The following is a 22105-nucleotide window of genomic DNA, read 5'->3' as shown; positions in this document are numbered from 1 at the left end:
AGAAGAAGCTTATTTACTGACAGAAAACACTTGCTCCTTCTCCTTCTGCTGCTTGTCATGGCTTAACACATTAAAATCTGCAATTCAGGGAGGAATGGAGAATGAATTATACCTGGAACTCATTACAGCCACTGAGAAATTCAGCAGTGCTGAAAATAGAATTCTAATCTCAGGATCTCAAAGGCAAAGGAATTAAGATCTTGTCTTTCCATCAGGACAGGCTCTTGGCTTGGTCTTCACTTCAGCCACACAACCCCAGAGAATGTCCTGAAATCCTCAGGAATCCTCCATGGGGGCAGAAGACATGAGTGATGTCCCCTGTGGAATCTTGAGAAGATCCTCATCCTTATCTCAGGTATTTCATGGGCCTCCAGGTCTTTGAGGAACAGGAGGTGGGGTCAGTTGTCCAAATATCCCCAGCGGATACTTGGAGTTTTATTTTATTTTATTTTATTTTATTTTATTTTATTTTGTTTTGTTTTGTTTTGTTTTGTTTCTGGAGCTTTATCCTTCAGTGCCAGGAGATCAGATAACCTGGCTGCACAATCTAAACCTGGGAATGTTTGTTTGGATGAGGAAATATTGCCTGGGTAGCTCTAACAACAAGAAATAGTTGGGGGGGGGGGGTGTGGACCTGGAAATTCAGGGGGGAAAAAAATCCATTCCTGCTTGTGTTTTCTGGGGAATTGAAATTAATTAAGAAAACAAACTTAGGTGTCTGAATTCACCCTTAATGTAAAAAATGTAGCCCTGGGCACATACTGCAGATGATTATTTGAATGTGTCGTTACTAAAAAGGCTTTTTAAGGACTTTTATCACAGGAAGAGACCAGCCCTGGGCTAATTGGAGTTGTCAATTAAACACTCTCATGTTCCAAAAACCAGGAAAGTGGTGAGAAAGGACACGAGAGTACGAGGACAGGGTGGTGACAAGGATGTGGGGCAAGGGACCATCCTTGTCCACATGGAGAAGCCAGAGAGGAGGGTGGCTCGATGGAGGGAGAAGCTGCGCATGGTGAGGGAACATCAGGAACACCTGAGCTGGGATGCACTCGCCTCCCAGCAAAGCTCCCCAGGTGAAAGGCACACCCAGTGTGTGTCCTCACTTTCCAAAGGTCCCAGCCAGGTTCTGAAGGGTCAGGAGGCTCTTTGAGGCCACAGGAGCTCAACAGCCTTCACCCTAAGGTGCAGCACCCTGGAGAAGAGCAGCGAAGTCTTCCCACCAACCATGGGAGGTTTGGGTGTTTTCCCCAGTGCCTGGGGCTGGGATGGGGGTGGGCAGGGTGAGCTCCCCCAGCTCATCCTCCTGCTGTCACTGGTGCAAGGACTGCCCTGTCCCAGCTGCACCAAACACCTCCCACAGCCCAAACCCAGCCCGGGCTCCCTGTATCCAGCTCAGTTCCGTGCCTGTGGGAATCAGCAGAACCCAAACCCCTCCCGGAACCCTCTCCCTGCAAAGGCCGCCGGAGCCCCGTCCGTCCCCGCACAGGCCGTGTCACACTCGGAGCCCTCCCCGCCCTCGCAGCCCTCCCCGCAGCCAGGAGATGGTACTGTTGGCCCGGCCCTGCTTCTGCCGGGGCTCCAGAGCCTCAGCCGGCCCCTGCACACAGGTCCTCGCACCCTCCTCCAGCCGAGCTCAGGAAGGTGTTGCCTGGATGCTCCGGCAGCTCTCGGGTTTCATCCCAAACCAGCTGCCCAGAGCTGCTGTGGCTGCCCCATCCCTGGAAGTATCCGAGGACAGGGCTTGGAGCCACCTGCTCTGGTGGAGGATGTCCCTGCCCATGGCAGGGGTGGGACTGGATGCTGCTTAAGGCCCATCCCAAACCAAACCATCCCATCATTCCATGATCCTGGCATGCAGCAAGGTGCGCCTGGAGGTCCCAGACCCTGGAGTCCCCACAGTCGCCTGTCCCACAGCAGAGCCTGTCCCCAGTGTGGGATGGTCCAGGGGACAATATTCTCCCCCAGACACACCTCTGGGACCACATCAGGGTGGCTGTGCCTGTCCCCACAGAGGACTGCAGTGCCTTCCCTTAAAATCCTGGATCCCGAAATGAAATGTAAAATATTTAATGAGAAGCTGAAATATTTAACAAAACAGATTTGGACTGCAAAATTGAGCCTTGGAATATCAGGACAACCCCAAATATGGGTGACCCCAAATATGGGTGACCCCAAATATGGGTGACCCCAATTTTGGTGCTGCTGAGCTGTCCCTCAGTCCTCTCCCAGCTCCCAAATCCCCAGGGATGATGGGATGGACACAACATCACTCCAAGGGAATTGGGGCCTGCTATCCTCACGTGTCCCCTGCCCCAAATTTGGGGTTTGAGGAGGGTGGGGGAGGTTGGCTGAACAGGCCCAGCATGTTCCCCCAGTCCCTGTGGTGCCGTGGTGACACCTGGCAGGTCCTGCTGGGCCGGAGGTGCCGCGGGAGGCAGACAGAGGTGTCTGGCCTGGGGCTGGGCAGGGGGTTCAGACCATGGCAGGGCTTGGGGCTGCTGGATCCCCTCTGGGTCTGTCCCATCCCTCAGCTCCTCTCTCCTCCAAAATTAGGTTTTAGCAAATTTCACCAAATTTCAGTTAATCTCACCGAGTCTCACCCAATCTTGGTGAATCTCACCAAATCTCACTAAATAGCACCAAATCTCCCCAAATCTCAGTGTCTGTCACTGAACCTCACCAAGTCTCAGCAGAGCTGAGCTATGCAGTGCCCTGCAGTCCTGGCAGGGACACGGATCCGTGCTCACAGCAGGGTCCTGGATGTGCTCAGGATGTTCCATGCAGGCACAGCCCTGTGTCCATGGGCTGGATCTGGTGCCACATCCCAATCCCCGTGCCCAGGGTGCTCTGTGGCCCCTCAGGGACAGCTGGGGGACACTGTGGGTGCCAGCCCAGCTCTGTCCCTGTTCCCACGAGCCTGTGGCAGGGCAGGATCCTCCCAAACTGTTGGGATGTGTCCCCGTGTGTCCCCACCCTGGGAGTCCCCAGGCCCTGCCCAGGCTGTGATGAGTTTGCTCGGGCTCAGTGCCCCTCCTGTGCTGGCTGAGGTGGGAGAGGGAGCCCAGCACCTCCCCAGAGCCCTCCCTTCTCCCACTGCCTGTAAAAAAAGTGAGTGATGACATTTAAAAGTAATTAAATAAACAAAATTAATAAGGTGAAAAATTTAAGGAAAATCAGTTAAAATCATAAATAGTGAGAAATCAAAGAGCACATAAAAGAAGAGAAATATAGTAAAATTATGAAATTAAATAAAAATAAATTATATAAAATAGTAATAAATTACTGTAAGATAAAAGGAAAGTCAAACAAAAAGCCTAAATAAATAAATAAATGTAAATTTTAAAATAAAATAAGTACTAGAATGAAATAAGACTGAAATAAAATAGTTAAATAAAATGTAACTAAATCATACATACACAGAACATAAAAATTAAAGCAAAAATTAATTAAATAAATAGAATGAAAGTAAATCTAAAAATTAAAATAAAACTAAATGAAATAAATAAGGAAGGATAAAATAACGGGGAAAAGAGGAATAAAAATATATTAAAAAGTCAAATAAAATAAAACACTTAAGAACAATATTTTTAAAAATTAATAAAAATTAAAATAAAATAAATATATAAAGTAAATATAAAAAGTAAGTCTAAAATAAAGTAGAAAAAGGAAATAAAATAAAATAAAATAAAATAAAATAAAATAAAATAAGCAAATAGACTGCAGTAAGCCCCGCCGGAGCAGCGCCGCTCCGCTCCGTCGCTGCAGCCGAGCAGGTGCCGGGGCCGCCTCTGGCTGCGGCCGGGGCGGGGGCCGGGGGGGCGGGCTGAGCCTTTATAGCGCGATAACGCCCCGCAGAAGTTGCAAACGCCGGCGAGCGGCGGCGGGGACGGGGACGGGCGAGGACGAAGCTGGGCTCGGAGCCGGGGCCGCCCCGCAGCGCCCGCCATGGGCAACGCGGCCGGGGGGCTGGAGGGGGGCGCGGCCCCGCGGGAGCCCCGCGATCACCGCCCGCAGCCCGGGCCGCCCCCCGCCGCCGCCGCTCCGCCGCCCCCCCGGCAGCCCATGCCCGCGGCCGCCGAGCTGGAGGAGCGCTTCGGCCGCGTCCTGGTGAGCGGGGACGGGCGGCCGCGGGGGGACGGGGCCGGGCCGGACGGCGGGGCCGGAGGGGAGGGGGCCGCCCATAACGGTGGGACAGGGGGGACCCGACCCGCTGGAGGGGGTCTCTCAGCATCCCCACCGGCGTCAGCATCGTTAGCAGCGTTACCGCTATTATCGTCATTATAAGGATCGTATTGTTACTATTTCATCGTTCTATTAATTATTCGATTTATTATTTAATTGATATTCTTATTGATAATGATGACTGCCCCGCTCCCACCTCGTTTCCCCGGGGACGCTCAGCCCTGCCCCGGGATGACCCCCGGCCGCTCCCCTCCCCTCATCGCTCTCACCTTGAGGGGATCCAAGCCCCAAATTGTGGGGGTGACCCCGAGCGGCGGACCCCGGGCAGGCTCCGCCATGGCGGGATCGCGGCAGGGCCGGAGCGCCGCAGGCAGCCGGGGCTGCGGATGGCGATGCTTCGCTCACCTCCTCCTCCTCCTCCTCCTCCCCGGAGCCGGGGAAGCCCCCGGCCCCGCTCCCGGCCTCGCGCCGGTGGGCAGCGGGCGGTGTTCCCATGGGATGGATGTCTCCAGCTCCCGGAGACACTCGGAACTGCGGGAGAGCGGCTCCCGCTCGCTCCCTCCGTCCTTGAGCGGGGCGGGCCGGCCGTGACCTTCGCGCCGGGAGGGCCGGCTCCCGCCATCGCGCCACCGCTCCAGCCCCTGCCCATGCCCTCCCAAAAATGCTCCGACAGGAAGGAATTGCTGCTTTAACCCCCCGAGCCCCTGGCGGGAGATGGAGCCGTTTTGCCGATCCCGAGCCGGGGGCAGCCGCTCCCACGGTGCCGGCACGCCGGGATCCGCTCGGTCGGGTCTGCCGGGATCCGCTCGGCAGGTTCCCCATCCCAGCTCCGAGCACAAATTACTTGGGAGCTTTTTTATCTCGTGGAGTTTATGGGATTATTTGGGGATGAGCAGCGCAGCCGGAGCCTCTGCAGTTGCAGGGGGATGATGGTGAGGGGCTCTGCCTGGTGGGACCCCCGTGCGACTCCCAGGGAGGGGCTTTGCCGTGGGACACCCGTGGTGGCAGGTGGCTGGGTGGGGTGGTGGCGCCTGTGATGGCTCCGCTGTCACAGCAATGATGGCAGGAAACACCTCGGGCTGTTTCCGCTGCAAGGCCCCAAGAAGCAGCACTTCGAGCCGGGCTGGGCCCAGCATCTTGGAAATCCTAAGCCAAAAAATTGTCAGAAAAGGGGAAAGCGCTGCTCCAGGCCCTCAGCACCACCTTCCCTGCCTTCATCCCGAGGGAAAGCCCTTTTCCAGGAGAAAGGGCACCCGGGGGGCTGGATGTGCCCCGAAGGGAAGCGGGTGTCTTGTGAAAGCGGCTGTCCCAATCCCGCTTCCTCCTTTCGCAGTCCCTTCCCCATTCTGGTGGCTGTGGGGACAGAGGAACCCCGGGGGGATGGGAACAGGGGGTCCCTCTGCCCTCACCCACCACAAACACGTTCCCTGACTCTGGCTTCAACTTTTCTGCCTCCTGAGCTCAGTGAAGGAGCAGGTGGTGATGAGCTGGGAATCTCCTGGTGGGACACGATCCAGACCCCACAGGTTGCCGTGGTTACAGTGATGCCATGAGAGCTCAGTGCAAATCAGTTTTGGGCTGGACATCCCAAACTGGGAGAGCTGGTGGCGCAAAGCCTTGGCAGAAAAGCCCAGGAAGAGCCTAGGGGATCCAAATTGCTGCCAGGAAGAGGATGGATACACCCATTCTGTGCCAAGAAATGGGAATTTAGTTTCCCAAAACTTTATTCTCAAAAATTGGCTTCTTCCCAGCTGGGGCACTGTGGCAGATGCCATTTTGGCAGAGTGATGGGAGGGTTGTCCTGTGCCAAGTGGTTTGGGATATGATGAGGTGGATTTTTGGGATGGAGCAGAGGAAGAGCATCTTTGCTGCTGGGATAGGGATGCTCCAATACTCCCGCTTGGAGCAATCAGGATTTTCCCCCCTTTGCATGTCAAGAGGCATTAATTAGGAACATATAAATGGAATTGTGAGTTGAGGTGTGGTGGAGTCAAAATCAAACAGTGCCTGACTGGGACAGGGGCTGCTCCATCCGGGAGCTTTGCCTGGTGGACGCTTTGCTGCCTCTTCTCCCAGGACGTGGGGGGAGTGCAAGGCCAACGTCACCATTGCAGATGTTTGCAGATGTTTGCAGATGTGCTGTTGGCCCCAGCAGCAGCACGGGTCACCAGCAAGTCACAGTGTCAGCCTTGGCTCAACCAGGAAACAAAACTGGTCCTCAGCTTCCTGCTGGATCCATCTCCAGCTCAGTGGCCAAGGCTGGCTGAGGGATGTGGGACTGCAGTAGGGTGTCCCCATGGGGGACATGTGTCCTGGGTGGGAAGTTGCCTGTGAGCCACGGCTGCTGGATCAGGGCCTGGAGAGTGTCCTGGTGCAGGAGCCTCCCTGTGCTGCTGGATCCAGCCCCGGGCGAACCAGGGGGACATCCCAGTGCAGGATGGGCAGGCAGGCACCCAGCAGGGATGAGGGCACACTGCCTGGATCAGGCTCTCTCCCTGATTTGAGCTACAGCAGCTTCTGCTTGTTCTTAAAATAGAGTTGGATCTGCTGGTGGCAGCAGCCACCCCCCAGCCCGCTCCTACCACCCCCCCCTGGCCATCCTGGGGACATCCTGCTCCTCCACCGGCCACCCCTCCCAGACACTCCGTGGGTTTGGGTCTGGCTGGATCCAGAGAGTGCCTGATGGGATGAACTGGTCCTGGCAGTGTCCCCCAGCCCAGTTTGCTGCATGAGGGAGGTCAGAGAGCCTTGGGTGGGCCTGATCCTGTTCTGTGCCTTCCACTGAGCCCTGGGAAGAGGCAGGAGAAAAAATCCAGTGGCAGTTGGGGGCACTGGAGGGGACACCATGGGACAGCTGGCACTGCAGGGCTGGGTATGTCCCAAACCACCTCAGGGGTGCCCTGTGGCCATGAGGGATAGAGCATCCCAGGAGTGGCACATCAATCACCCAGGCACCTGGAGATGTTGGCCCTTCCTGCAGCTGGAGAGAGCCCCTAAGCACCATCTGGGGCAGTTCCCTGCCCTGTCCCCTTCCCTGTGGCAGCATTTTGTGCCTGGTGTCTGGACTGGGATGTTGTCCCGTCCCACGTGCTGCCAATGCTTTCCATTCCCTCTCTGTGGATGCACATCCCCCGTGCCCCAGAAACGGCTGTGCCAGGGCGGGTTCAGCCCGGTTCACACTCAGCCTGGCGGGGTTTGCAGCACAAACACTTCCCCGGAGGATGCCGGAACATTCTGTGCCAGGTTTGGTGCAGAGCTGGGCTCAGCCCGGCTCCGCTCAGCGCTGCCCGCTCACGTGTGGAACAAAAAGAGGTGTCTGACACCCAAAATAGCTCTGTCCCCACCAGCCATGATAGGAAAAGGTTGTTTTGTACCAGAAAATGATGATGGTGCTGCTTCACCTCCCCTGGCCTTGGTTTCAGTGTAGGGCAAAACCTGGCTCACCCCACAGCTGGTGCTGGGTCCCAGCCAGTCTCACCCTGGTGCTGGGCAAGGCTAGGATGGCACTGCAGGCTCTGTGGCACTTTGTGTCACAGCAGGGTTGTTGGGGGACATTTGGTGGCACCCCCTCAGTGACGTGGTGGGTTGTGAGGCTGCTGGAAAGCCCCGGCCAGGGAAGGAATGAGGGTGCTGGATGACGACAGGTGGGATGTGGCTGCTGGGAGCAAGTCACTGTGGCTCCTCCATCCTTATCCCCAAAGGAGGAAGAGGAGAACGAAGTCCTTCATCTGACACCTGTGGGATGCTTGGCTGATGCCCTGCCCCACATCATCTGCCTAGCCCCACATCACCCCCCGTGCCCCACACCTCCCGCCCTGCCCCACCTCCCACACCACCGGTCTCCGCTCCCCGGCAGGAAATGAGAACCGGCCTATTTGTGCTGCCGGCTGAGGCTCCTCAGCGGAGCCGCTTCCTCCCCGGCACCACAAGCCCACCCGGGAGGCAGGCACCACCCAGTGTGTGTACCAGAGCTGTGCCACATCCTGCCCGCAGGGAGGGGCTGGGGCAGAGCCACCTCCACGGGAACAGCCCAGTGTCCCCTGCCCCATCCCCTGCCCCACCCTGGTGTGGGTCCTGTCCCACCGCCAGTGCAGGGTCCTGCTCTGTCCAGGTCCCACATGTGATGGCTGAAAGCCAGTCTGTGTGGCAGGTGCCACCATCCCCTCTCTGCCAAGAGCACCCAACAGTGTCCCACCGAGGGTGCCATAGGTGTGACAGAGTCCTGGCTGGGGTGTCTGGGTGTGTGGTCCCTCTTGGCACAGTGCTGTCCCTTGGTCTGACCCTCATCCATCCCCAGGATGGCAGCTCAGGGACCAGCAATGGGGACAGTCAGGTGCTGCTGTCACCTTGCCCATCCCAGAACCCACCCAGCAGCTCCAGTGGCTTCTCAATGAGGCCATTTCTGACTCTGCAGCCTGACTGTACCCCCTGCCCAGCTCTGTGCCAGCCGGCCCAGCCAAACCCAGCTCCTCCCCACCCACAGCTCCTGGTTTTGGCTTCTTGTAAAAGCAGCTTGACAGGTCCTCCCTGGAGGTGGTGGAGAGGTTTCTGTTCCTGCCCACCACAGTGGCACCTCTCCCCTTGGACCTGCTCTTCTGTGGGCAACCAAAGCCTTGGAAGATGCCTTCCTCCAAGGATGTGGTTGTTCCAGCACAGCATGCACCCCACATCCCCATGCTCCTCATCAGGGAACCCCAAGACTGGGATTTAGGGGTGGCTTGGGGCTGTGCATTGCTCCACGTGCCATCGCGCCAGCCTGCAGGTGCTCTCCAGCTGAGCTGGGGCATCAAAATTTGGCTCTTTTAGCAAAATAAATCACCTGTGAGCTGAGCTGAGGTGCAGCCTGGCCCAGGCCATGGGGGGTGTCCCATGAAGGTCCCCCCATGGTGTCCCTGAGCAGAGCAGCCCAGAGGCAGGAGCCGTGTCACACTCGTAGCAGCGCCGAGAGCGGAAACCACGTCACGTCCTGCGGTGGCCGCGGGGGCTGAGGTTGTGCAACGGTGGCACGGAGGGGTGTGGGGACATGCCAGCCCTGGCATCATTGTCTCTCAGTAAACACTGATTTCCCCAGATGGGTTTGTCACGCACCCGTGGGGGGGGGGACTCGGTGGTGACCCCTCATCAAGCACGGCCTGGGCTCCTGGGTCCCTCAGCTGTGTCACCAGTCCATGTCCCCATCCCTCATCCTGTATGGCCCTGCCAGGACTGGGCTGGCTGAGGCTGGGCACATGGTGCACTCATGACATGGATGGATGTGTCCAGTTCTTCCTCCTGTCCCCCACCAACACCCTCTGCCCTCCCCTTGGGGACCCTCAGCTGGTGACATTACTGATGGGTCATTGGGGTGCTCAGATCCTGGGAATAATGGTATTCCCAAACTCCCCCTGTGGTCCCCATCATCCCACCAGTGTCCCCATCCTTCCACCAACATCCTCATCCTCCGATGGGTACCCCCATGTCCCATTGGTATCCCCATCTTCCACTGCTGAGCAAGGACTGAGCAGGGGGTGCTACATCCCAGGGGTGTTTTTGGGGTGACCCCCAGTGCTGACACTCTTCACCCACAGAATTCCATGAACCTGCCCCCGGACAAGATGAAGCTGCTTAACCAGTATGACAATGAGAAGAAGTGGGAGCTGATCTGTGACCAGGTGAGGTCCAAGCTCACACCATCCCCAGTGCAGTCCCTGTCCCCAAGTGCCACTCGTGGCGTGGTCTGGGCATCAATCTGGCTGTACCAAGCACTGACATCCATCTCGTTACTGACACAGCACCTTATTAACCTCATTAAGCATTGGTGCAGTTGGGGTGGGGACAGGGACACTGTGGCTGCTGTGGGGACAGTGGCATGTCCCCGTGCCACAGCAGGTGGCCCAGTTTCAGCCTCTCTCTGGGGCTCGTAGGAGCGTTTCCAGGTGAAGAACCCTCCGTCCGCCTACATCCAGAAGCTGAAGAGCTACTTGGACACAGGGGGTGTCAGCAGGAAGGTGAGGGGTTGCACCCTGGTCCCCTGGTCCCCATCCCAGGCTGGGCACAGGGACAGTGCCAATGGCTGTCCCCACCCCACAGTTCAAGAGGCGAGTGCAGGAGTCCACGCAGGTGCTCCGGGAGCTGGAGATTTCCCTGAGGACCAACTACATCGGGTAAGGGTGGGGTTGGCATCGTCACCCAGCTGCTGCCACAGTCTCTGGGGTGGGGGTGGATGCTGCTGGCTCTGACTGGAGGGTGACAACAGGATATGGAGGCTGTGGCCTCATCCTGCCTCCTTAGGAGGGCTGTGATGGGAAGCTGGGGGAGCTGTGGGGTCTGAACCCCATTTTGGGTCTCTAGTACCCCTGGGGTGACAGAAGGGACCCTACCCCCACCCTGGCTGTCCTGATCCCTTGTGGGGTGGGGGGTGCCCACGATCCCCAGGGCCAGGTTGTCCTGTCATAGCAGTGGTGGCAGCAGAGCCCTTGGGCTGTGTCCCTCATGTATCAGGTTCACCATGGCACTCACCTGGCCTCAGAGAAATGCCAGCTCATGGTGCCACCTCATGTCCACAGTGTGTTCCACCACTGCTGGGGACGTCTGACCAGGGGGTGACTCTGCTGAGTGTCTGGGGGCAGGGGGAGAGAGGATGTGGGGGTTGGCAGAGCCCACTAACCCTCTGCACCCTCCAGCTGGGTCCAGGAGTTCCTCAACGAGGAGAACAAGGGGCTGGACGTGCTGCTGGAGTACCTCGCCTTTGCCCAGTGCTCTGTCGCGTATGTCCCCGTCGGGTGTCTTGTCCCCAAGGCTGGGATCAGCCTCCCCTGGGGCTCAGTGGGGCTGGGGTGGGGGGGGGGAGGGTCCCCGGGGGTGCCTCCCTTGTCATCAGGGCGATGCTCCATGGCTGGAGCTGAGCAGAACATCCCCAACATTCCTGAGGAGCATCTGCCCGTGTTGGGGTGCCGTGTCTCACCCATCCCCATGTCCCCACGGGTCACCAGGTATGACATGGAGAGCACAGAGAACAGCCCCGGCTCTGACAAGGGCAAGGAGCGGTCGCTGGAGGACCTGAACAAAAGCACCTCCTCGTCCCCCACGCAGGGCTCCTCCAAAATGCGGCCCCTCACTGTAAGGTAACGTGTGGTCCCGTCCCCAGCTGTCCCCCTGTCCCTGTGCCGTGTCCCCGCTCTCGCCACGCTGCACCCCCGGCCGCGCCGCGCTTGGAGAGGGGCTTGGCAGGGAGACACAGGCCCGGTCCTAAAAATGGGTGCCCATTGCTGGTTTGAGGGTGGGGACAAAGCCACATCCCCCTGTGTGGCCCCGGGGGCTAAACCCTGCCTGGGGCTGGGCCGGATCCATGTCCCCGCCCCGGCGCTGCCGCCGTCCCGGGGTGCTCTGGTTAAACCCCGGGAATACACAAACATTGGGGCTGTTGGAGATCTTGGGGGAGCAAATGGCAGCCCCTTGGTTTAAAGCCGGGGCGGAGGGACGGGCCTGTGTCCTCCCCAGCCGGTCCTGGTGGCCGGTGGCTCTCGCTTGGTGCCGCTCGCCCGCAGCCCCGTCTAACCCCGCTCTTCTCTTGCACGCTGCCGGGGACGCGCTGACGGTAGGTGACGGGGCACTGGCGGGACGGGGACACCCCACGGGACCCCGCTGCTGGTCACCGGTATTGGGGACAGGGCCTGCGGGGCATCCCCGGTGGGCGGGGAGGTCCCAGGGACACCCCACCGCGGTCACCCCGGGAGCCGTAACGTGGCACCCCGGGGACCGCGGGGGTCCCTCGCCGCCTGCCAGCAGTTCTGGAGGAGCCGGAGTGTCCCTCCTAGCCCCAGGGACAGGTCAGGAGGGACGTGGCACCCGCAGGGGGTCCCATCCCTTGTCCCCGAGCCCGGGTGTCCCCGGGGCGGCGCGGGAGCCCCGTTTCTCCCTCCTGTCCTGCAGGCTCTAACGCGCCTCCAGCTGCTGCCTCTCGAACCAGCACATCCACACCCTCCTCCGCCACGTCCACCCCAGCGCCCCCTGCGGTGCCCCGGGCAGCGATGGGGACAGTGCCCCCAGGTCACCCGGCAGCTCCTGCCCGCCCCGGTGAGCCTCCGAGACCACCTCTGTGCACGAGAGGGCCCCAAAACCCATCCCGCCCCACATCATCCCCACCCAGTCCCAGGGCTTCTAGATGAGCACGGACACGAGGGTTTCTCCCGTGGGGTGCAGCCGCCCCGGTGCCCCGGTGTCCCCCCGCCCCCGCTGCCACCCCTTTGCGCTGTCCCCTCCCCGCTTTGCGCTGCGCCCGCGGCTTCCCCAGGCCCCGCTCAGCCGCGCTCTCCCCGCCCAGGCTGAACCCCTCGCACAGCAGGAAGACGCTGCGCAACTCGCGGCTCGTCAGCCAGAAGGACGATGTCCATGTGTGCATCATGTGCCTCCGCGCCATCATGAACTACCAGGTGGGAGTGGGCGGCATCCGCGGGGATCCGCCTGGGGCTGCCCCGGGATCCCCCGCGCCCGCGGTGGCAGCTCCGGGGCGGGACCGGCTCTGGGTGCCCTGGTTCTGAGATGTCCTCACTCAACCTCCTGCCTGGTGGGGACGTGGGACGGGGGTGTCCCACGGTGCTGGAGTGTCTCCAGGGAGACACACGACCCCATTAATGCTTCTTTCCGCCCCCAAGTCTGGCTTCAGCCTGGTGATGAACCACCCAGCCTGTGTCAACGAGATCACCCTGAGCCTCAACAACAAGAACGCCAGGTAGGAGCTGCCCTGCCCCCTGTTGTCCCTCGTCCCCCACGGCCTCAGTCCTCTCACACGGCGTCTCTGCAGGACCAAGGCTCTGGTGCTGGAGCTGCTGGCCGCTGTCTGCCTGGTCCGAGGTGGCCACGACATCATCCTGGCTGCCTTTGACAACTTCAAGGAGGTGAGTCCCCAACAGGGACACCCAGTCCCCAGCAGGGACATCCTGTCCCCACATGAAGATCTGTGCTCCAGCTGGATTTGTCACTCAGTTTCCCTCTGTGTGGCAGAGACCTGCATCACCCTCAAATCTCTGTCTCACCTAGAGATATTCCACTCACTGAACTTGATGTCCCCATGCCACCATGTGTCCCCAGGGCCATGTGCCAGCTGGGCTGGGTGCCTAGCAGCACCGGTCAGGGTTGGGATGGTGTCACCAATCCTGTCCTGCCACCCTCCTGGGTGTCCCCTGGCCCTGTCCTCCCTGGCCCTCAGCCCCCTGCTCCCCCCCAGGTCTGCGGGGAGAAGAACCGCTTTGAGAAGCTGATGGAGTATTTCCGAAATGAGGACACTAACATTGACTTCATGGTGAGTGGCTGCTGGGGCCCATGCTCTGCTGTCCCCAGGGTGTCATGTCACCAAGGCTGCTGCACTGTTACCAGGCCAGAATGCATCAAGAGCTCCTAAACCACCACACTGTCCCTATGGCATCCTGTCCTGAGGGATGCTGAGCCACCAAAACTCTCCCCAGGCCACCATGTCCTCAGGGGCTGCTGAGCCACCATGCTGTCCTGGGGGTGCCATGTCCCAAGGGCTTCCAGCCTGTTCTGCTGTCCCCAAGGGCTTCTTAGCCACTACACTGCCCATAGCATTGTGTCCCCAAGGGCTTCTAAGCCACTGAACTGTCCCCAGGCCATCAAGTCCCCAAGGGCACTATACTGTCCCCATGCCACCATGTCCCCAGGACTGTGTAAACCACCATGCACTCCCCAGGGGCACCATGTCCCCAAGGGCCACCAACCCCTCATGCAGCCCCTGGAGCAACACCCCCAAGGGCCACCGTGCCCCTGTGCTGCCGTGGCCGCACTGAGCCGTGTCCCCGCAGGTGGCCTGCATGCAGTTCATCAACATCGTGGTGCACTCGGTGGAGAACATGAACTTCCGCGTGTTCCTGCAGTACGAGTTCACCCACCTGGGGCTGGACCAGTACCTGGAGGTGGGTGGTCCCGAGGGTGGGGGTGCCGGGGGTGCCGCCAGCACTGCTGGTGACACCAGCTGTCCCTCCGCAGACTCTGCGTCTCACCGAGAGCGACAAGCTGCAGGTGCAGATCCAGGCTTACCTGGACAACGTCTTCGACGTGGGGGCCATGCTGGAGGACTCGGAGACCAAGACGACGGTGCTGGAGCACATGGAGGAGCTGCAGGAGCACGTCAGCCAGGTGGGCCGTGGGTGCGTGGGCAGAGCCGCTGACGCAAGCCCCGAGGGAGGGATGAGGACGGGGCTGAGCGGCGGCGCCTCGTTCCCCACAGTTGACAGAGAAGCTGCAGGATGCGGAGAACGACTCCATGGCCAAGATAGCGGAGCTGGAGAAGCAGCTGAGCCAGGCACGGCGGGAGCTGGAGGCGCTGCGGGTGAGCCAGGGGTGCCGAGAGAAGGCTGGGGCCGAGGGACCGGGCTCTGAGGGGTGCGGTGGGACACAGGTGACCTGCCGGGGGTTGTCACCTCTCCAGGAGCAGCTGAGTCCCCCGCGGCCGCCCAGCCCGCCGTCCCCGCAGCCCCAGGAGTGTTACCGGCTGGCGCTGGAGCGGCGGCTGGCGGAGCTCGAGGAGAAGGGGCTGGTGCAGATCCTGCGTGGGCCCGACGGAGACGTCGCCATCGAAATTGTCCCCGTTGTCATAGAAACCCCCGCAGCCCCCGTGGTTTCTGGAGAGGCCACTGGCACCACCGACACCACCGCCACCTGCACAGGTACCGTGGGTGCGAGGGGATGTCCCCTTCCCGGCGGGGACACCTGGCACCGAGGAGGGGTGGCAGCGAGTCTCTGGGCACAGAAACTGAGATGGGGGTGTGGAGATGTGCCCGGGGACTCAGGGTAATGCGGTGACAGGGGGAATGTGGCGATGGCACCGTGCCCTGCTGTGTCACCATCTCACCCACCTCTTCTTTCCCTTGCAGATGCTCCGGCTCTGGCTCCAGCCCCACCTCCCCCACCGGCACCTGCTGCCCCTCCGCCTCCACCCCCTCCGCCCCCCCCACCTCTGCCGGGGGCTGAGCCCATCCCCCCCCCACCCCCCGCACCCCCTCTGCCCGCAGGCACCGCCCCTCCCCCAGCCCCCCCACTCCCGGGTGCCCCAGTGCCACCACCCCCCCCACCGCTCCCGGGGGGGCTGGAGGGCCCCGTGCCCCCCCCTCCACCACCCCCACCCCTCGGTGGGGAGCCCCCAGCCGGGCCGGGTGCCCCCCCCACTGCCAACGGTTCAGGTGAGTGTGGCCCGGGGACGGAGGGGGTGTTCCCTGGGAGGGGTTTGGGGGCACCCTGGGGTGGGTTTGGGAGCCCCCACCCTGTGACGTGCCCCCTCCCCATGACCCTGCAGTGAAGGTGAAGAAGCCGATCCAGACCAAGTTCCGCATGCCTGTCTTCAACTGGGTGGCCCTGAAGCCAAGCCAGATCGACGGCACCGTCTTCACTGAGCTCAACGACGAGAAGGTGCTGCAGGTGAGTGATGGGGACAAGGGGCTGGGCACGGGGTCCATGGGGGGCTCAGTGCCCCAGGCCATGCTGAGGTGGCCTCGTGCCCACCCTGCGCCCACCCACGGTGTCACAGGGCTGCAGGAGGAGCTGGAGGTCAGGAAAACTCCTTAGCACCATGTCCACCATGGAGAGGGACATGGGATCAGACGTGCTTCTCCTCTCACCCTTGCTCCATCCACATCCTCACATCCTGTCCTTTTCTTCTTCTCCATCTCCATCCTCTGGTCCCCTCACCCCCTCCTTACCCCTCCCTGTCCCCTTGCCTGTCCCTGTACTTGTCCCCTTGTTCCATTCTCATCCCCTTGAGGGGGATGATCCTCACTCCTCACCCTCATCGTGGTCCTTTGGCCCTGTCCTCACCCCAGATGTCCCACTGCCACCTCCCTGCCGTGCCCACAGCCCTGTGTCCCCACAGGAGCTGGACATGAGTGACTTTGAGGAGCATTTCAAGACCAAGGCACAGGGCCCCGCCCTGGATATCAGTGTCCTCAAGGCCAAGGCCACGCAGAAAGCCCCCAGCAAGGTGACCCTCATGGAGTCCAACCGGGCCAAGAACTTGGCCATCACCCTGCGCAAGGGCGGCCGCAGCATCCAGGACATCTGCACAGCCATAGAGACGTGAGTGCTCCCCCCTGGACTGGGGCAAGGGTGGGCACAGCCCAGCACGACCAGGGGGGTGGGATGGCACAGGGTGTGGTGGGATGCAGGGATTGGTGTGTGGGTGCAGGGACAAGTTACAGAGATGGAGGGTGGGGGGATTAGAGGTGGAGAGGGGGATGGATGCAGGCACCAGCTGTGGGGATGGAGAGATGCAGAGACGAGATAAGAGACAAAGGGCAGTGGGGGCCAGACACAGAGAGACAGACAGATGCAGAGAGCAGTTGTGGGGTTGGAGGGATGCAGGAAGCAGAGATGAAGGAATGTGGGGACCAAAGACAGAGAGATAGAGGGATCCATATGGAGAGATAGAGAGATGTAGGGTCTCACTCTCAGGGATGCAGGAAACCAGCTGTGGGGATGGAGGGATGATGGAACCAGCTGGAGGTGACAGGGGGGCTTCGGGACCTGTGGCAGAGCCTGACTGTGCCAGGGGCGTCCCCTCCCCGCAGGTACGACCAGCAAGCTCTGAGCCTCGACTTCCTGGAGCTGCTGCTGCGCTTCCTGCCCACCGAGTACGAGCGGACCCTGATCGGGAAGTTCGAGCGGGACCAGCAGCCACCAGAGGAGCTCTCGGACGAGGACCAGTTCATGATCCGCTTCAGCAAGATCCCGCGCCTGGCCGAGCGCATGAACGTCATGATCTTCCTGGGCAGCTTCGGGGACACGGCCCAGCTGCTGACGCCGGTGAGCGCCGGGGACGGGCGGGGCGGGGGCTGCGCGGGAGCGGCTCCTGCGGCGGCTCTCACACCCTTCCCTCCCTCGCACAGCAACTCAACGCCATCATCGCCGCCTCCATGTCCCTCAAGTCCTCCAGCAAACTGCGCCACATTCTCGAGGTGAGGGCTTCGGGGGGAGCTGGCCCCGATGGGAGCACACAGGGCGCTGGCAGAGTGTCTGTAGGCGCTGTGCCCTCCTGGCCCTGTGTCCCCAAGCCGTGGTGTCCCTGCAGATCGTCCTGGCCTTCGGGAACTACATGAACAGCAGCAAGCGTGGAGCTGCCTACGGCTTCCGGCTGCAGAGCCTTGATGCGGTAGGGCCGGTGTGGGGTGCCTGGTGTGGGGCTGAGGGGGGCACTGCCACTGCCAGGGACCAGCCCTGGGGACAGAGGGACACAAGGACCAGCTGCAGAAATGGAAGGACACTGCTGTGGGGATAGAGGGATGCAAGGACCAGCAGGAGGGATGGAGGGACATGAGGTTTAGCTGTGGGGACAGAGGGATGAAGAGGCTGTCTGTTGGGATGGAGAGGCAAGGGGAGGAGGCTAAGGGGTGGAGATACACAGGAATGGGCTCAGAAGGATGGAGACCTGATATGGAGACGTTAAAGGATTCAAGGACCTTGATGAAGGAAGATGGGAACCAGCTGCAGGGATAGAGGGAGGAAGGTTACACATGGGAATGTAGGGATGAAGAACCAGCTGCAGAGAGAGTGATGCAGACCCAGCCAAGGGGATGGAGAAAGATGGGAATCAGCCATGGGAATGGAGGGATGCAGATCCAGCTGTGGGAGTGGAGGGATGGAGAGATGCAGATCCAGCCACACGGATAAAGGGCCACCAGAAGCAGCCCTGAGCAGGGTGAGGGGGTGGTGGCTGCAGGTTGGGGCTGACTCTGCCCTGCCCCAGCTCCTGGAGATGAAGTCCACAGACCGCAAGCAGACGCTGCTGCATTACCTGGTGCGGGTGATCATGGAGAAGTACCCAGAGCTCACTGGCTTCCACACCGAGCTGCACTTCCTCGACAAGGCAGGCACAGGTACTGCCCATGGGCCTGGGGCTGGGGATTGGGGCAGCCCCTGACCCTCGGAGCCTGCCCTGACCCCGCAGTGCCCCCCTCCCGCAGTGTCCCTGGAGGGTGTCCTGCAGGATGTGCGGAGCCTGCAGCAGGGCATGGAGCTGACCCGCAGGGAGTTCATGAGACAGGACGACAGCCCCGTGCTCAAGGACTTCCTCAAGGTCAACTCGGAGGTGATGGAGAAGCTCCAGGCTGACAGCAAAACTGCCAAGGTGGGTGCTGGGGTGGGGTGATGGGGACAGTCCCCTGCGTGGGGACACCCTGGGGTACCCTCTGCTCACACCTCTGCCCGCTGGGAGAGGCTCCTGCTTGGGATGTGGCTCCAGTGGGACAGGCAGGAGGGATATGGGGCAGGATGGGGATGTGGGAGAGGCTGGAAGGAGCTGGTGGGTGATGGGCACCACTGCCCAGCCCCCAGATCAGGTGTCTCTGCCCACAGGAAGCGTATGAGTCAGCTGTGGAGTATTTCGGGGAGAACCCCAAGACCTGTCCCCCCACCACCTTCTTCCCCATGTTCATGCGCTTCATCAGAGCCTACAAGGTAGGAGGGGATATGGGGTTCTGTGTTTCTGAGGGCTGGGAGGAGATTTGGGGCACCTGACCCCACTTTGGGGTAATCAGCAGAAGTCACAGGCAAGGCTGGGGCTCAGGAATGCCTTTGGGATGGTTAGAGATTTTGGAGCTGGGGGCTGTGAGGGGAGGAAGGAAGGAGGCTGCAGTCCTGTACTCCCCTGGCTCAGCACACCCTTCCTGCCCCTCTCCCAAGAAAGCAGAGCAGGACATCGAGCTGTGGAAGAAACAAGAGGCCGCAGCCAAAGAGGCGGAATCCGGCTCCCCTGGCAGCGAGCAGCCGCCCGAGGTGAAGGTGCCCCCATATCTGTGTCCTGGTGGGTGGGAGGTGGAGGTGAGGGTACCCCATCTCCTCTGGGGTGTGATCACACCACTCAAAGGCCCTGTCCCCTCCCCAGCTGCCTGTCCAGAAGGCCAGGAGGCAGCAGATGGACATGATTGCTGAGCTGAAGAAGAAGCAGATGGTGAAGGAGCCACTCATCTACGAAGGCAAAGATGGGGCCATTGAGGATATAATTTCAGGTGAGAGATGATTTCAGGTGGGCATCCAGGTGTCCCCACATCACCCAGTGCTGGGGGCTGCAGGGGCTGTCACAGGAGCTGGAGGGTCACCAAGCCTCATCACAGAGACCAAACCTACCTGGAAGCACCTTCACATCCCACGTAGCAAAGCTGCTGAGTGCTCCCTCCCCTGTCTCATATCTCTTCCTCCTCTTCTGCTTCTTTCTCCTCTCTCCTCCTCCTGCTCCTCCTCGCTGTCTCTGGATCGCTCTACTCAGCTCTCAAAACTGTCCCTTTCACGGCCCGGACGGGCAAACGCTCGTCCCGGCTCTTCTGCGACGTGAGCTTCAACGAGGAGAGCCCTCTGTAGGTAACGTGGAGCAGCGGGGCCGGCCTAGGTGGGCGGGGGCTGCCGGGCTTCCCCCCCTCCCCGCCGGGATCCTCCAGGTGTGTGGCCGGATTTGCCCCACGCTGAACCCCAACCCCGGGGGCGCTCGGGATTAGCCCCCGATAAGGTGCTGGGCTCCGAGAGCCCACGGCCGGGGTCCCACGGGCTGATGGTTCGTAGCTGCTGCTCCTCCGGTCGTTGTGTGCGGCCCTTGGCTCCTCCTGGGTGTCCTCACAGCCGGGGGAGCGACTGCCGGGCAGAGAGACAGGGCAAGGGGTTTAAACGAACGAAGGAGAGTTTTAGGTTGAAGGTTCGGAAAACATTTAATTCCTGTGAGGGTGGGGAGGCCCTGGCACAGGGTGCCCAGAGCAGCTGTGGCTGCCCCAGCCCTGGGAGTGTCCAGGCTGGACAGGCCTTGGAGCAGCCTGGGACAGTGGAAGGTGTCCCTGCCCATGGCAGGGGTGGCACTGGATGGGCTTTAAGGTCCCTCCAGCCCAAAGCATTCCAGGTTAATGTGATGGGTGGCGGGATCCCGGGTGGGCAGTGAAGCTCACCCGGCCCCTGCGCTTCCCCCGGTGCAGATCTGCGGAACAACCCTTACCGCCGGGGGGACAAGGCCCGCGGCAGCGCCAAGAAACGGGCGGCGGGGCAGAGCCTGCAGGCGACGCCGGACATCGCGCTGTGACCGGCGCCGTCCCTGCAGCTCCAGGACCGGGGCAGGACCGTCCTCCCGACGCAGATGGGACCGCAGGACGTCAGTCCCTGAGCCCGGGGCTCGGCGGGGTGGAGGGACGGTGCCCGCTCCGAGCTGCTCCAGCCGCTTAACGTGCCGGCTCCGCCTTGCCTGGGGCCGGGCACGGGCACCCCCGGCGCTTGCTTGGCCATGTCCCCGAGCTCCCCTCCCCAGGCCGGCAGGGTCGGGGGCCCTCCTGGCTGCGGACAGGGAGGGGGAAGCACAGAAAGGGCCCCAACTTCTCCTGGAAGGTAAAGAGAGGCTGTCACATCCCTCCTCCGGCGCTGTTTGCTCGCACCGCACAACCCCGGCGTGTCCCAGCCCTCAGCTCGCTGGTGCCTTTGATTGCCCCTGCGGGAGGGGAGGGGGTGTCACCAGGGACACAGAGCTCCCCGACATCCCCCCCGGCCCCGCGGAGCCCCCCGAGACCCGCGTTCTCCTGCGCTGCAGAGCTCCCACCCCGGGCACCTCCCGGGCCCAGGAGCTGGCAGCGGTGCTATTTTACATGATTTTATAAGTCTTCCTTCAAATTTCTCTGCGATGCGGCAGCAGGGATTGGACCACCCCCGCGCAGGGTGTCCCCAAGGCGATGGCGAGGGCGCTGGGCTGTTCCTCGCCGCAGGGGAGGCTCCGTAGCTGCGGCAATCGGCAGCGGGGACAAGTTTCTGCGAGGTGGTGGCACCTCCGCCCACCTGCATCCCGAGCATCCACCTGCGCTGCCGGGGCTGTCCGCCCTGCGGGGCTCCCCGTTTTGTGGGGTGGGGCACGCAGGCGATGCCGGCAGCCCCAGCCCCGCAGCAGCCGCGATCCCAAAGGCTGCGGGTCCCTGCTGCGCCGGGCAGGAGAGGCCCGAGAGCCGCAGAGCCTCTCGCTACTGGAGCCGGCTGTCGCTGCCTCCCCTGCCCCGCTGCTGCCGAGTAACCCCGACCCCCAGTACCGCAATTAAACCTCTCGGTGCATTTTCTTCATCAATCGGCTCCCGCTCGTCCCGATGGGAGGACGCTCCTCCCTCCTCCTGTCCTTCCTCCCGTCCTTTCTCGCTTGACCCAGCTTTAGCCAGAGCAGCCCCTGCTTCCTGCTGTATTTAAGCTGCTTCAGCGCCGGCTCCGTGTCCGGGGAGGAATGGGAAATGAATGTGTAACTTATAAATGCCTTTAAGCCAGAGATGTAAACCATTAACTGCTCATTTGTATACATTATTTTTATATACTGAAGGCCCGTGTAATCTAAAGCAGAACTGGTAATAAAATGTCTCAGAGAATAAAGGACTTGTCTGGGAGAAGGGTTTGCTTGGGGGGGCAGTGCTGTCATGGAGGGGGGGAGAAAAGGAAGGAAAGATGGACTGAGAGAAGGATGGAGGGAGGAAGGAAGAGAGAGAAGGAGGGAGGAAAGGAGGAAGATGAAGGGAGGGATGGAAACATGGAGGGAGTGGCTGTGGCTGCCCCATCCCTAGAAATATCCAAGACCAGGTTGGACGGGGCTTGGACATTTCCCAGGAGCAACCTGGGATAGTGGGAGGTAAGAGGGTGGAATGAGATGACCTTTAGGGTCCCTTCCAACACAAACCAGTCTGGAATTCTAGCAACAAACCACCCACCTTTTTTTTTTTTTTGAGGACAACAGATCTGAGGTCTGTTCACAGCACAGACATGTGGGTGCATGACAGCACAAAAAATGTGTTTCAGGATAACTGTCCTCATTCACCAGCCTGGCCACAGCCCCCCAGCCTGCTGGGCTCGTTTACTGGAAGGATTCAGCTCCGTGCAGACAAACAGCTCCTGCAGCAGCAGAGGGGCTGCAGCACTGGGAGGTGTGGGGGGGATCCCCAGA

The 22105-nt window shown here is 60.8% G+C and overlaps 1 protein-coding gene across 1 annotated transcript; it reads left to right on the top strand.

Moving 5' to 3' along the window:
* Nucleotides 1-3027: 3027 nt before the first annotated feature.
* On the top strand, nt 3028-20515 carry FMNL1 (formin like 1). Its single transcript, XM_083877530.1, has 26 exons — nt 3028-4110; nt 9753-9836; nt 10089-10172; nt 10255-10328; nt 10848-10931; nt 11157-11288; nt 12488-12596; nt 12819-12895; nt 12968-13061; nt 13391-13465; nt 13983-14093; nt 14167-14316; nt 14408-14509; nt 14609-14846; nt 15054-15359; nt 15473-15594; nt 16046-16248; nt 16740-16974; nt 17058-17126; nt 17240-17320; nt 17915-18044; nt 18132-18295; nt 18523-18624; nt 18850-18942; nt 19052-19175; nt 20124-20515. Exons 1-26 carry the CDS (start codon nt 3949-3951, stop codon nt 20225-20227), a joined length of 3309 nt encoding a protein of 1102 aa, XP_083733656.1. The 5' UTR covers nt 3028-3948; the 3' UTR covers nt 20228-20515.
* The last annotated feature ends 1590 nt before the right edge of the window (nt 20516-22105 follow it).

This window comes from Zosterops lateralis (assembly GCF_965231275.1).
Source record: "Zosterops lateralis genome assembly, chromosome: 24".
In the NCBI taxonomy this organism is placed as follows: Eukaryota; Metazoa; Chordata; class Aves; order Passeriformes; family Zosteropidae; genus Zosterops; species Zosterops lateralis.
The sequence above is the reverse complement of the archived record's forward strand: the minus strand, read 5'-3'. Positions and strand labels throughout refer to the sequence as shown.

Coding starts and splice junctions, on each gene's coding strand:
- FMNL1 (XM_083877530.1), top strand. CDS start 3,949: ATGGGCAACGCGGCCGGGGGGCTGGAGGGGGGCGCGGCCCCGCGGGAG. Junction 10,173..10,254: donor CAGGGGGTGTCAGCAGGAAG/GTGAGGGGTTGC, acceptor CCCACCCCACAG/TTCAAGAGGCGAGTGCAGGA. Junction 19,176..20,123: donor CATTGAGGATATAATTTCAG/GTGAGAGATGAT, acceptor CCCCCGGTGCAG/ATCTGCGGAACAACCCTTAC.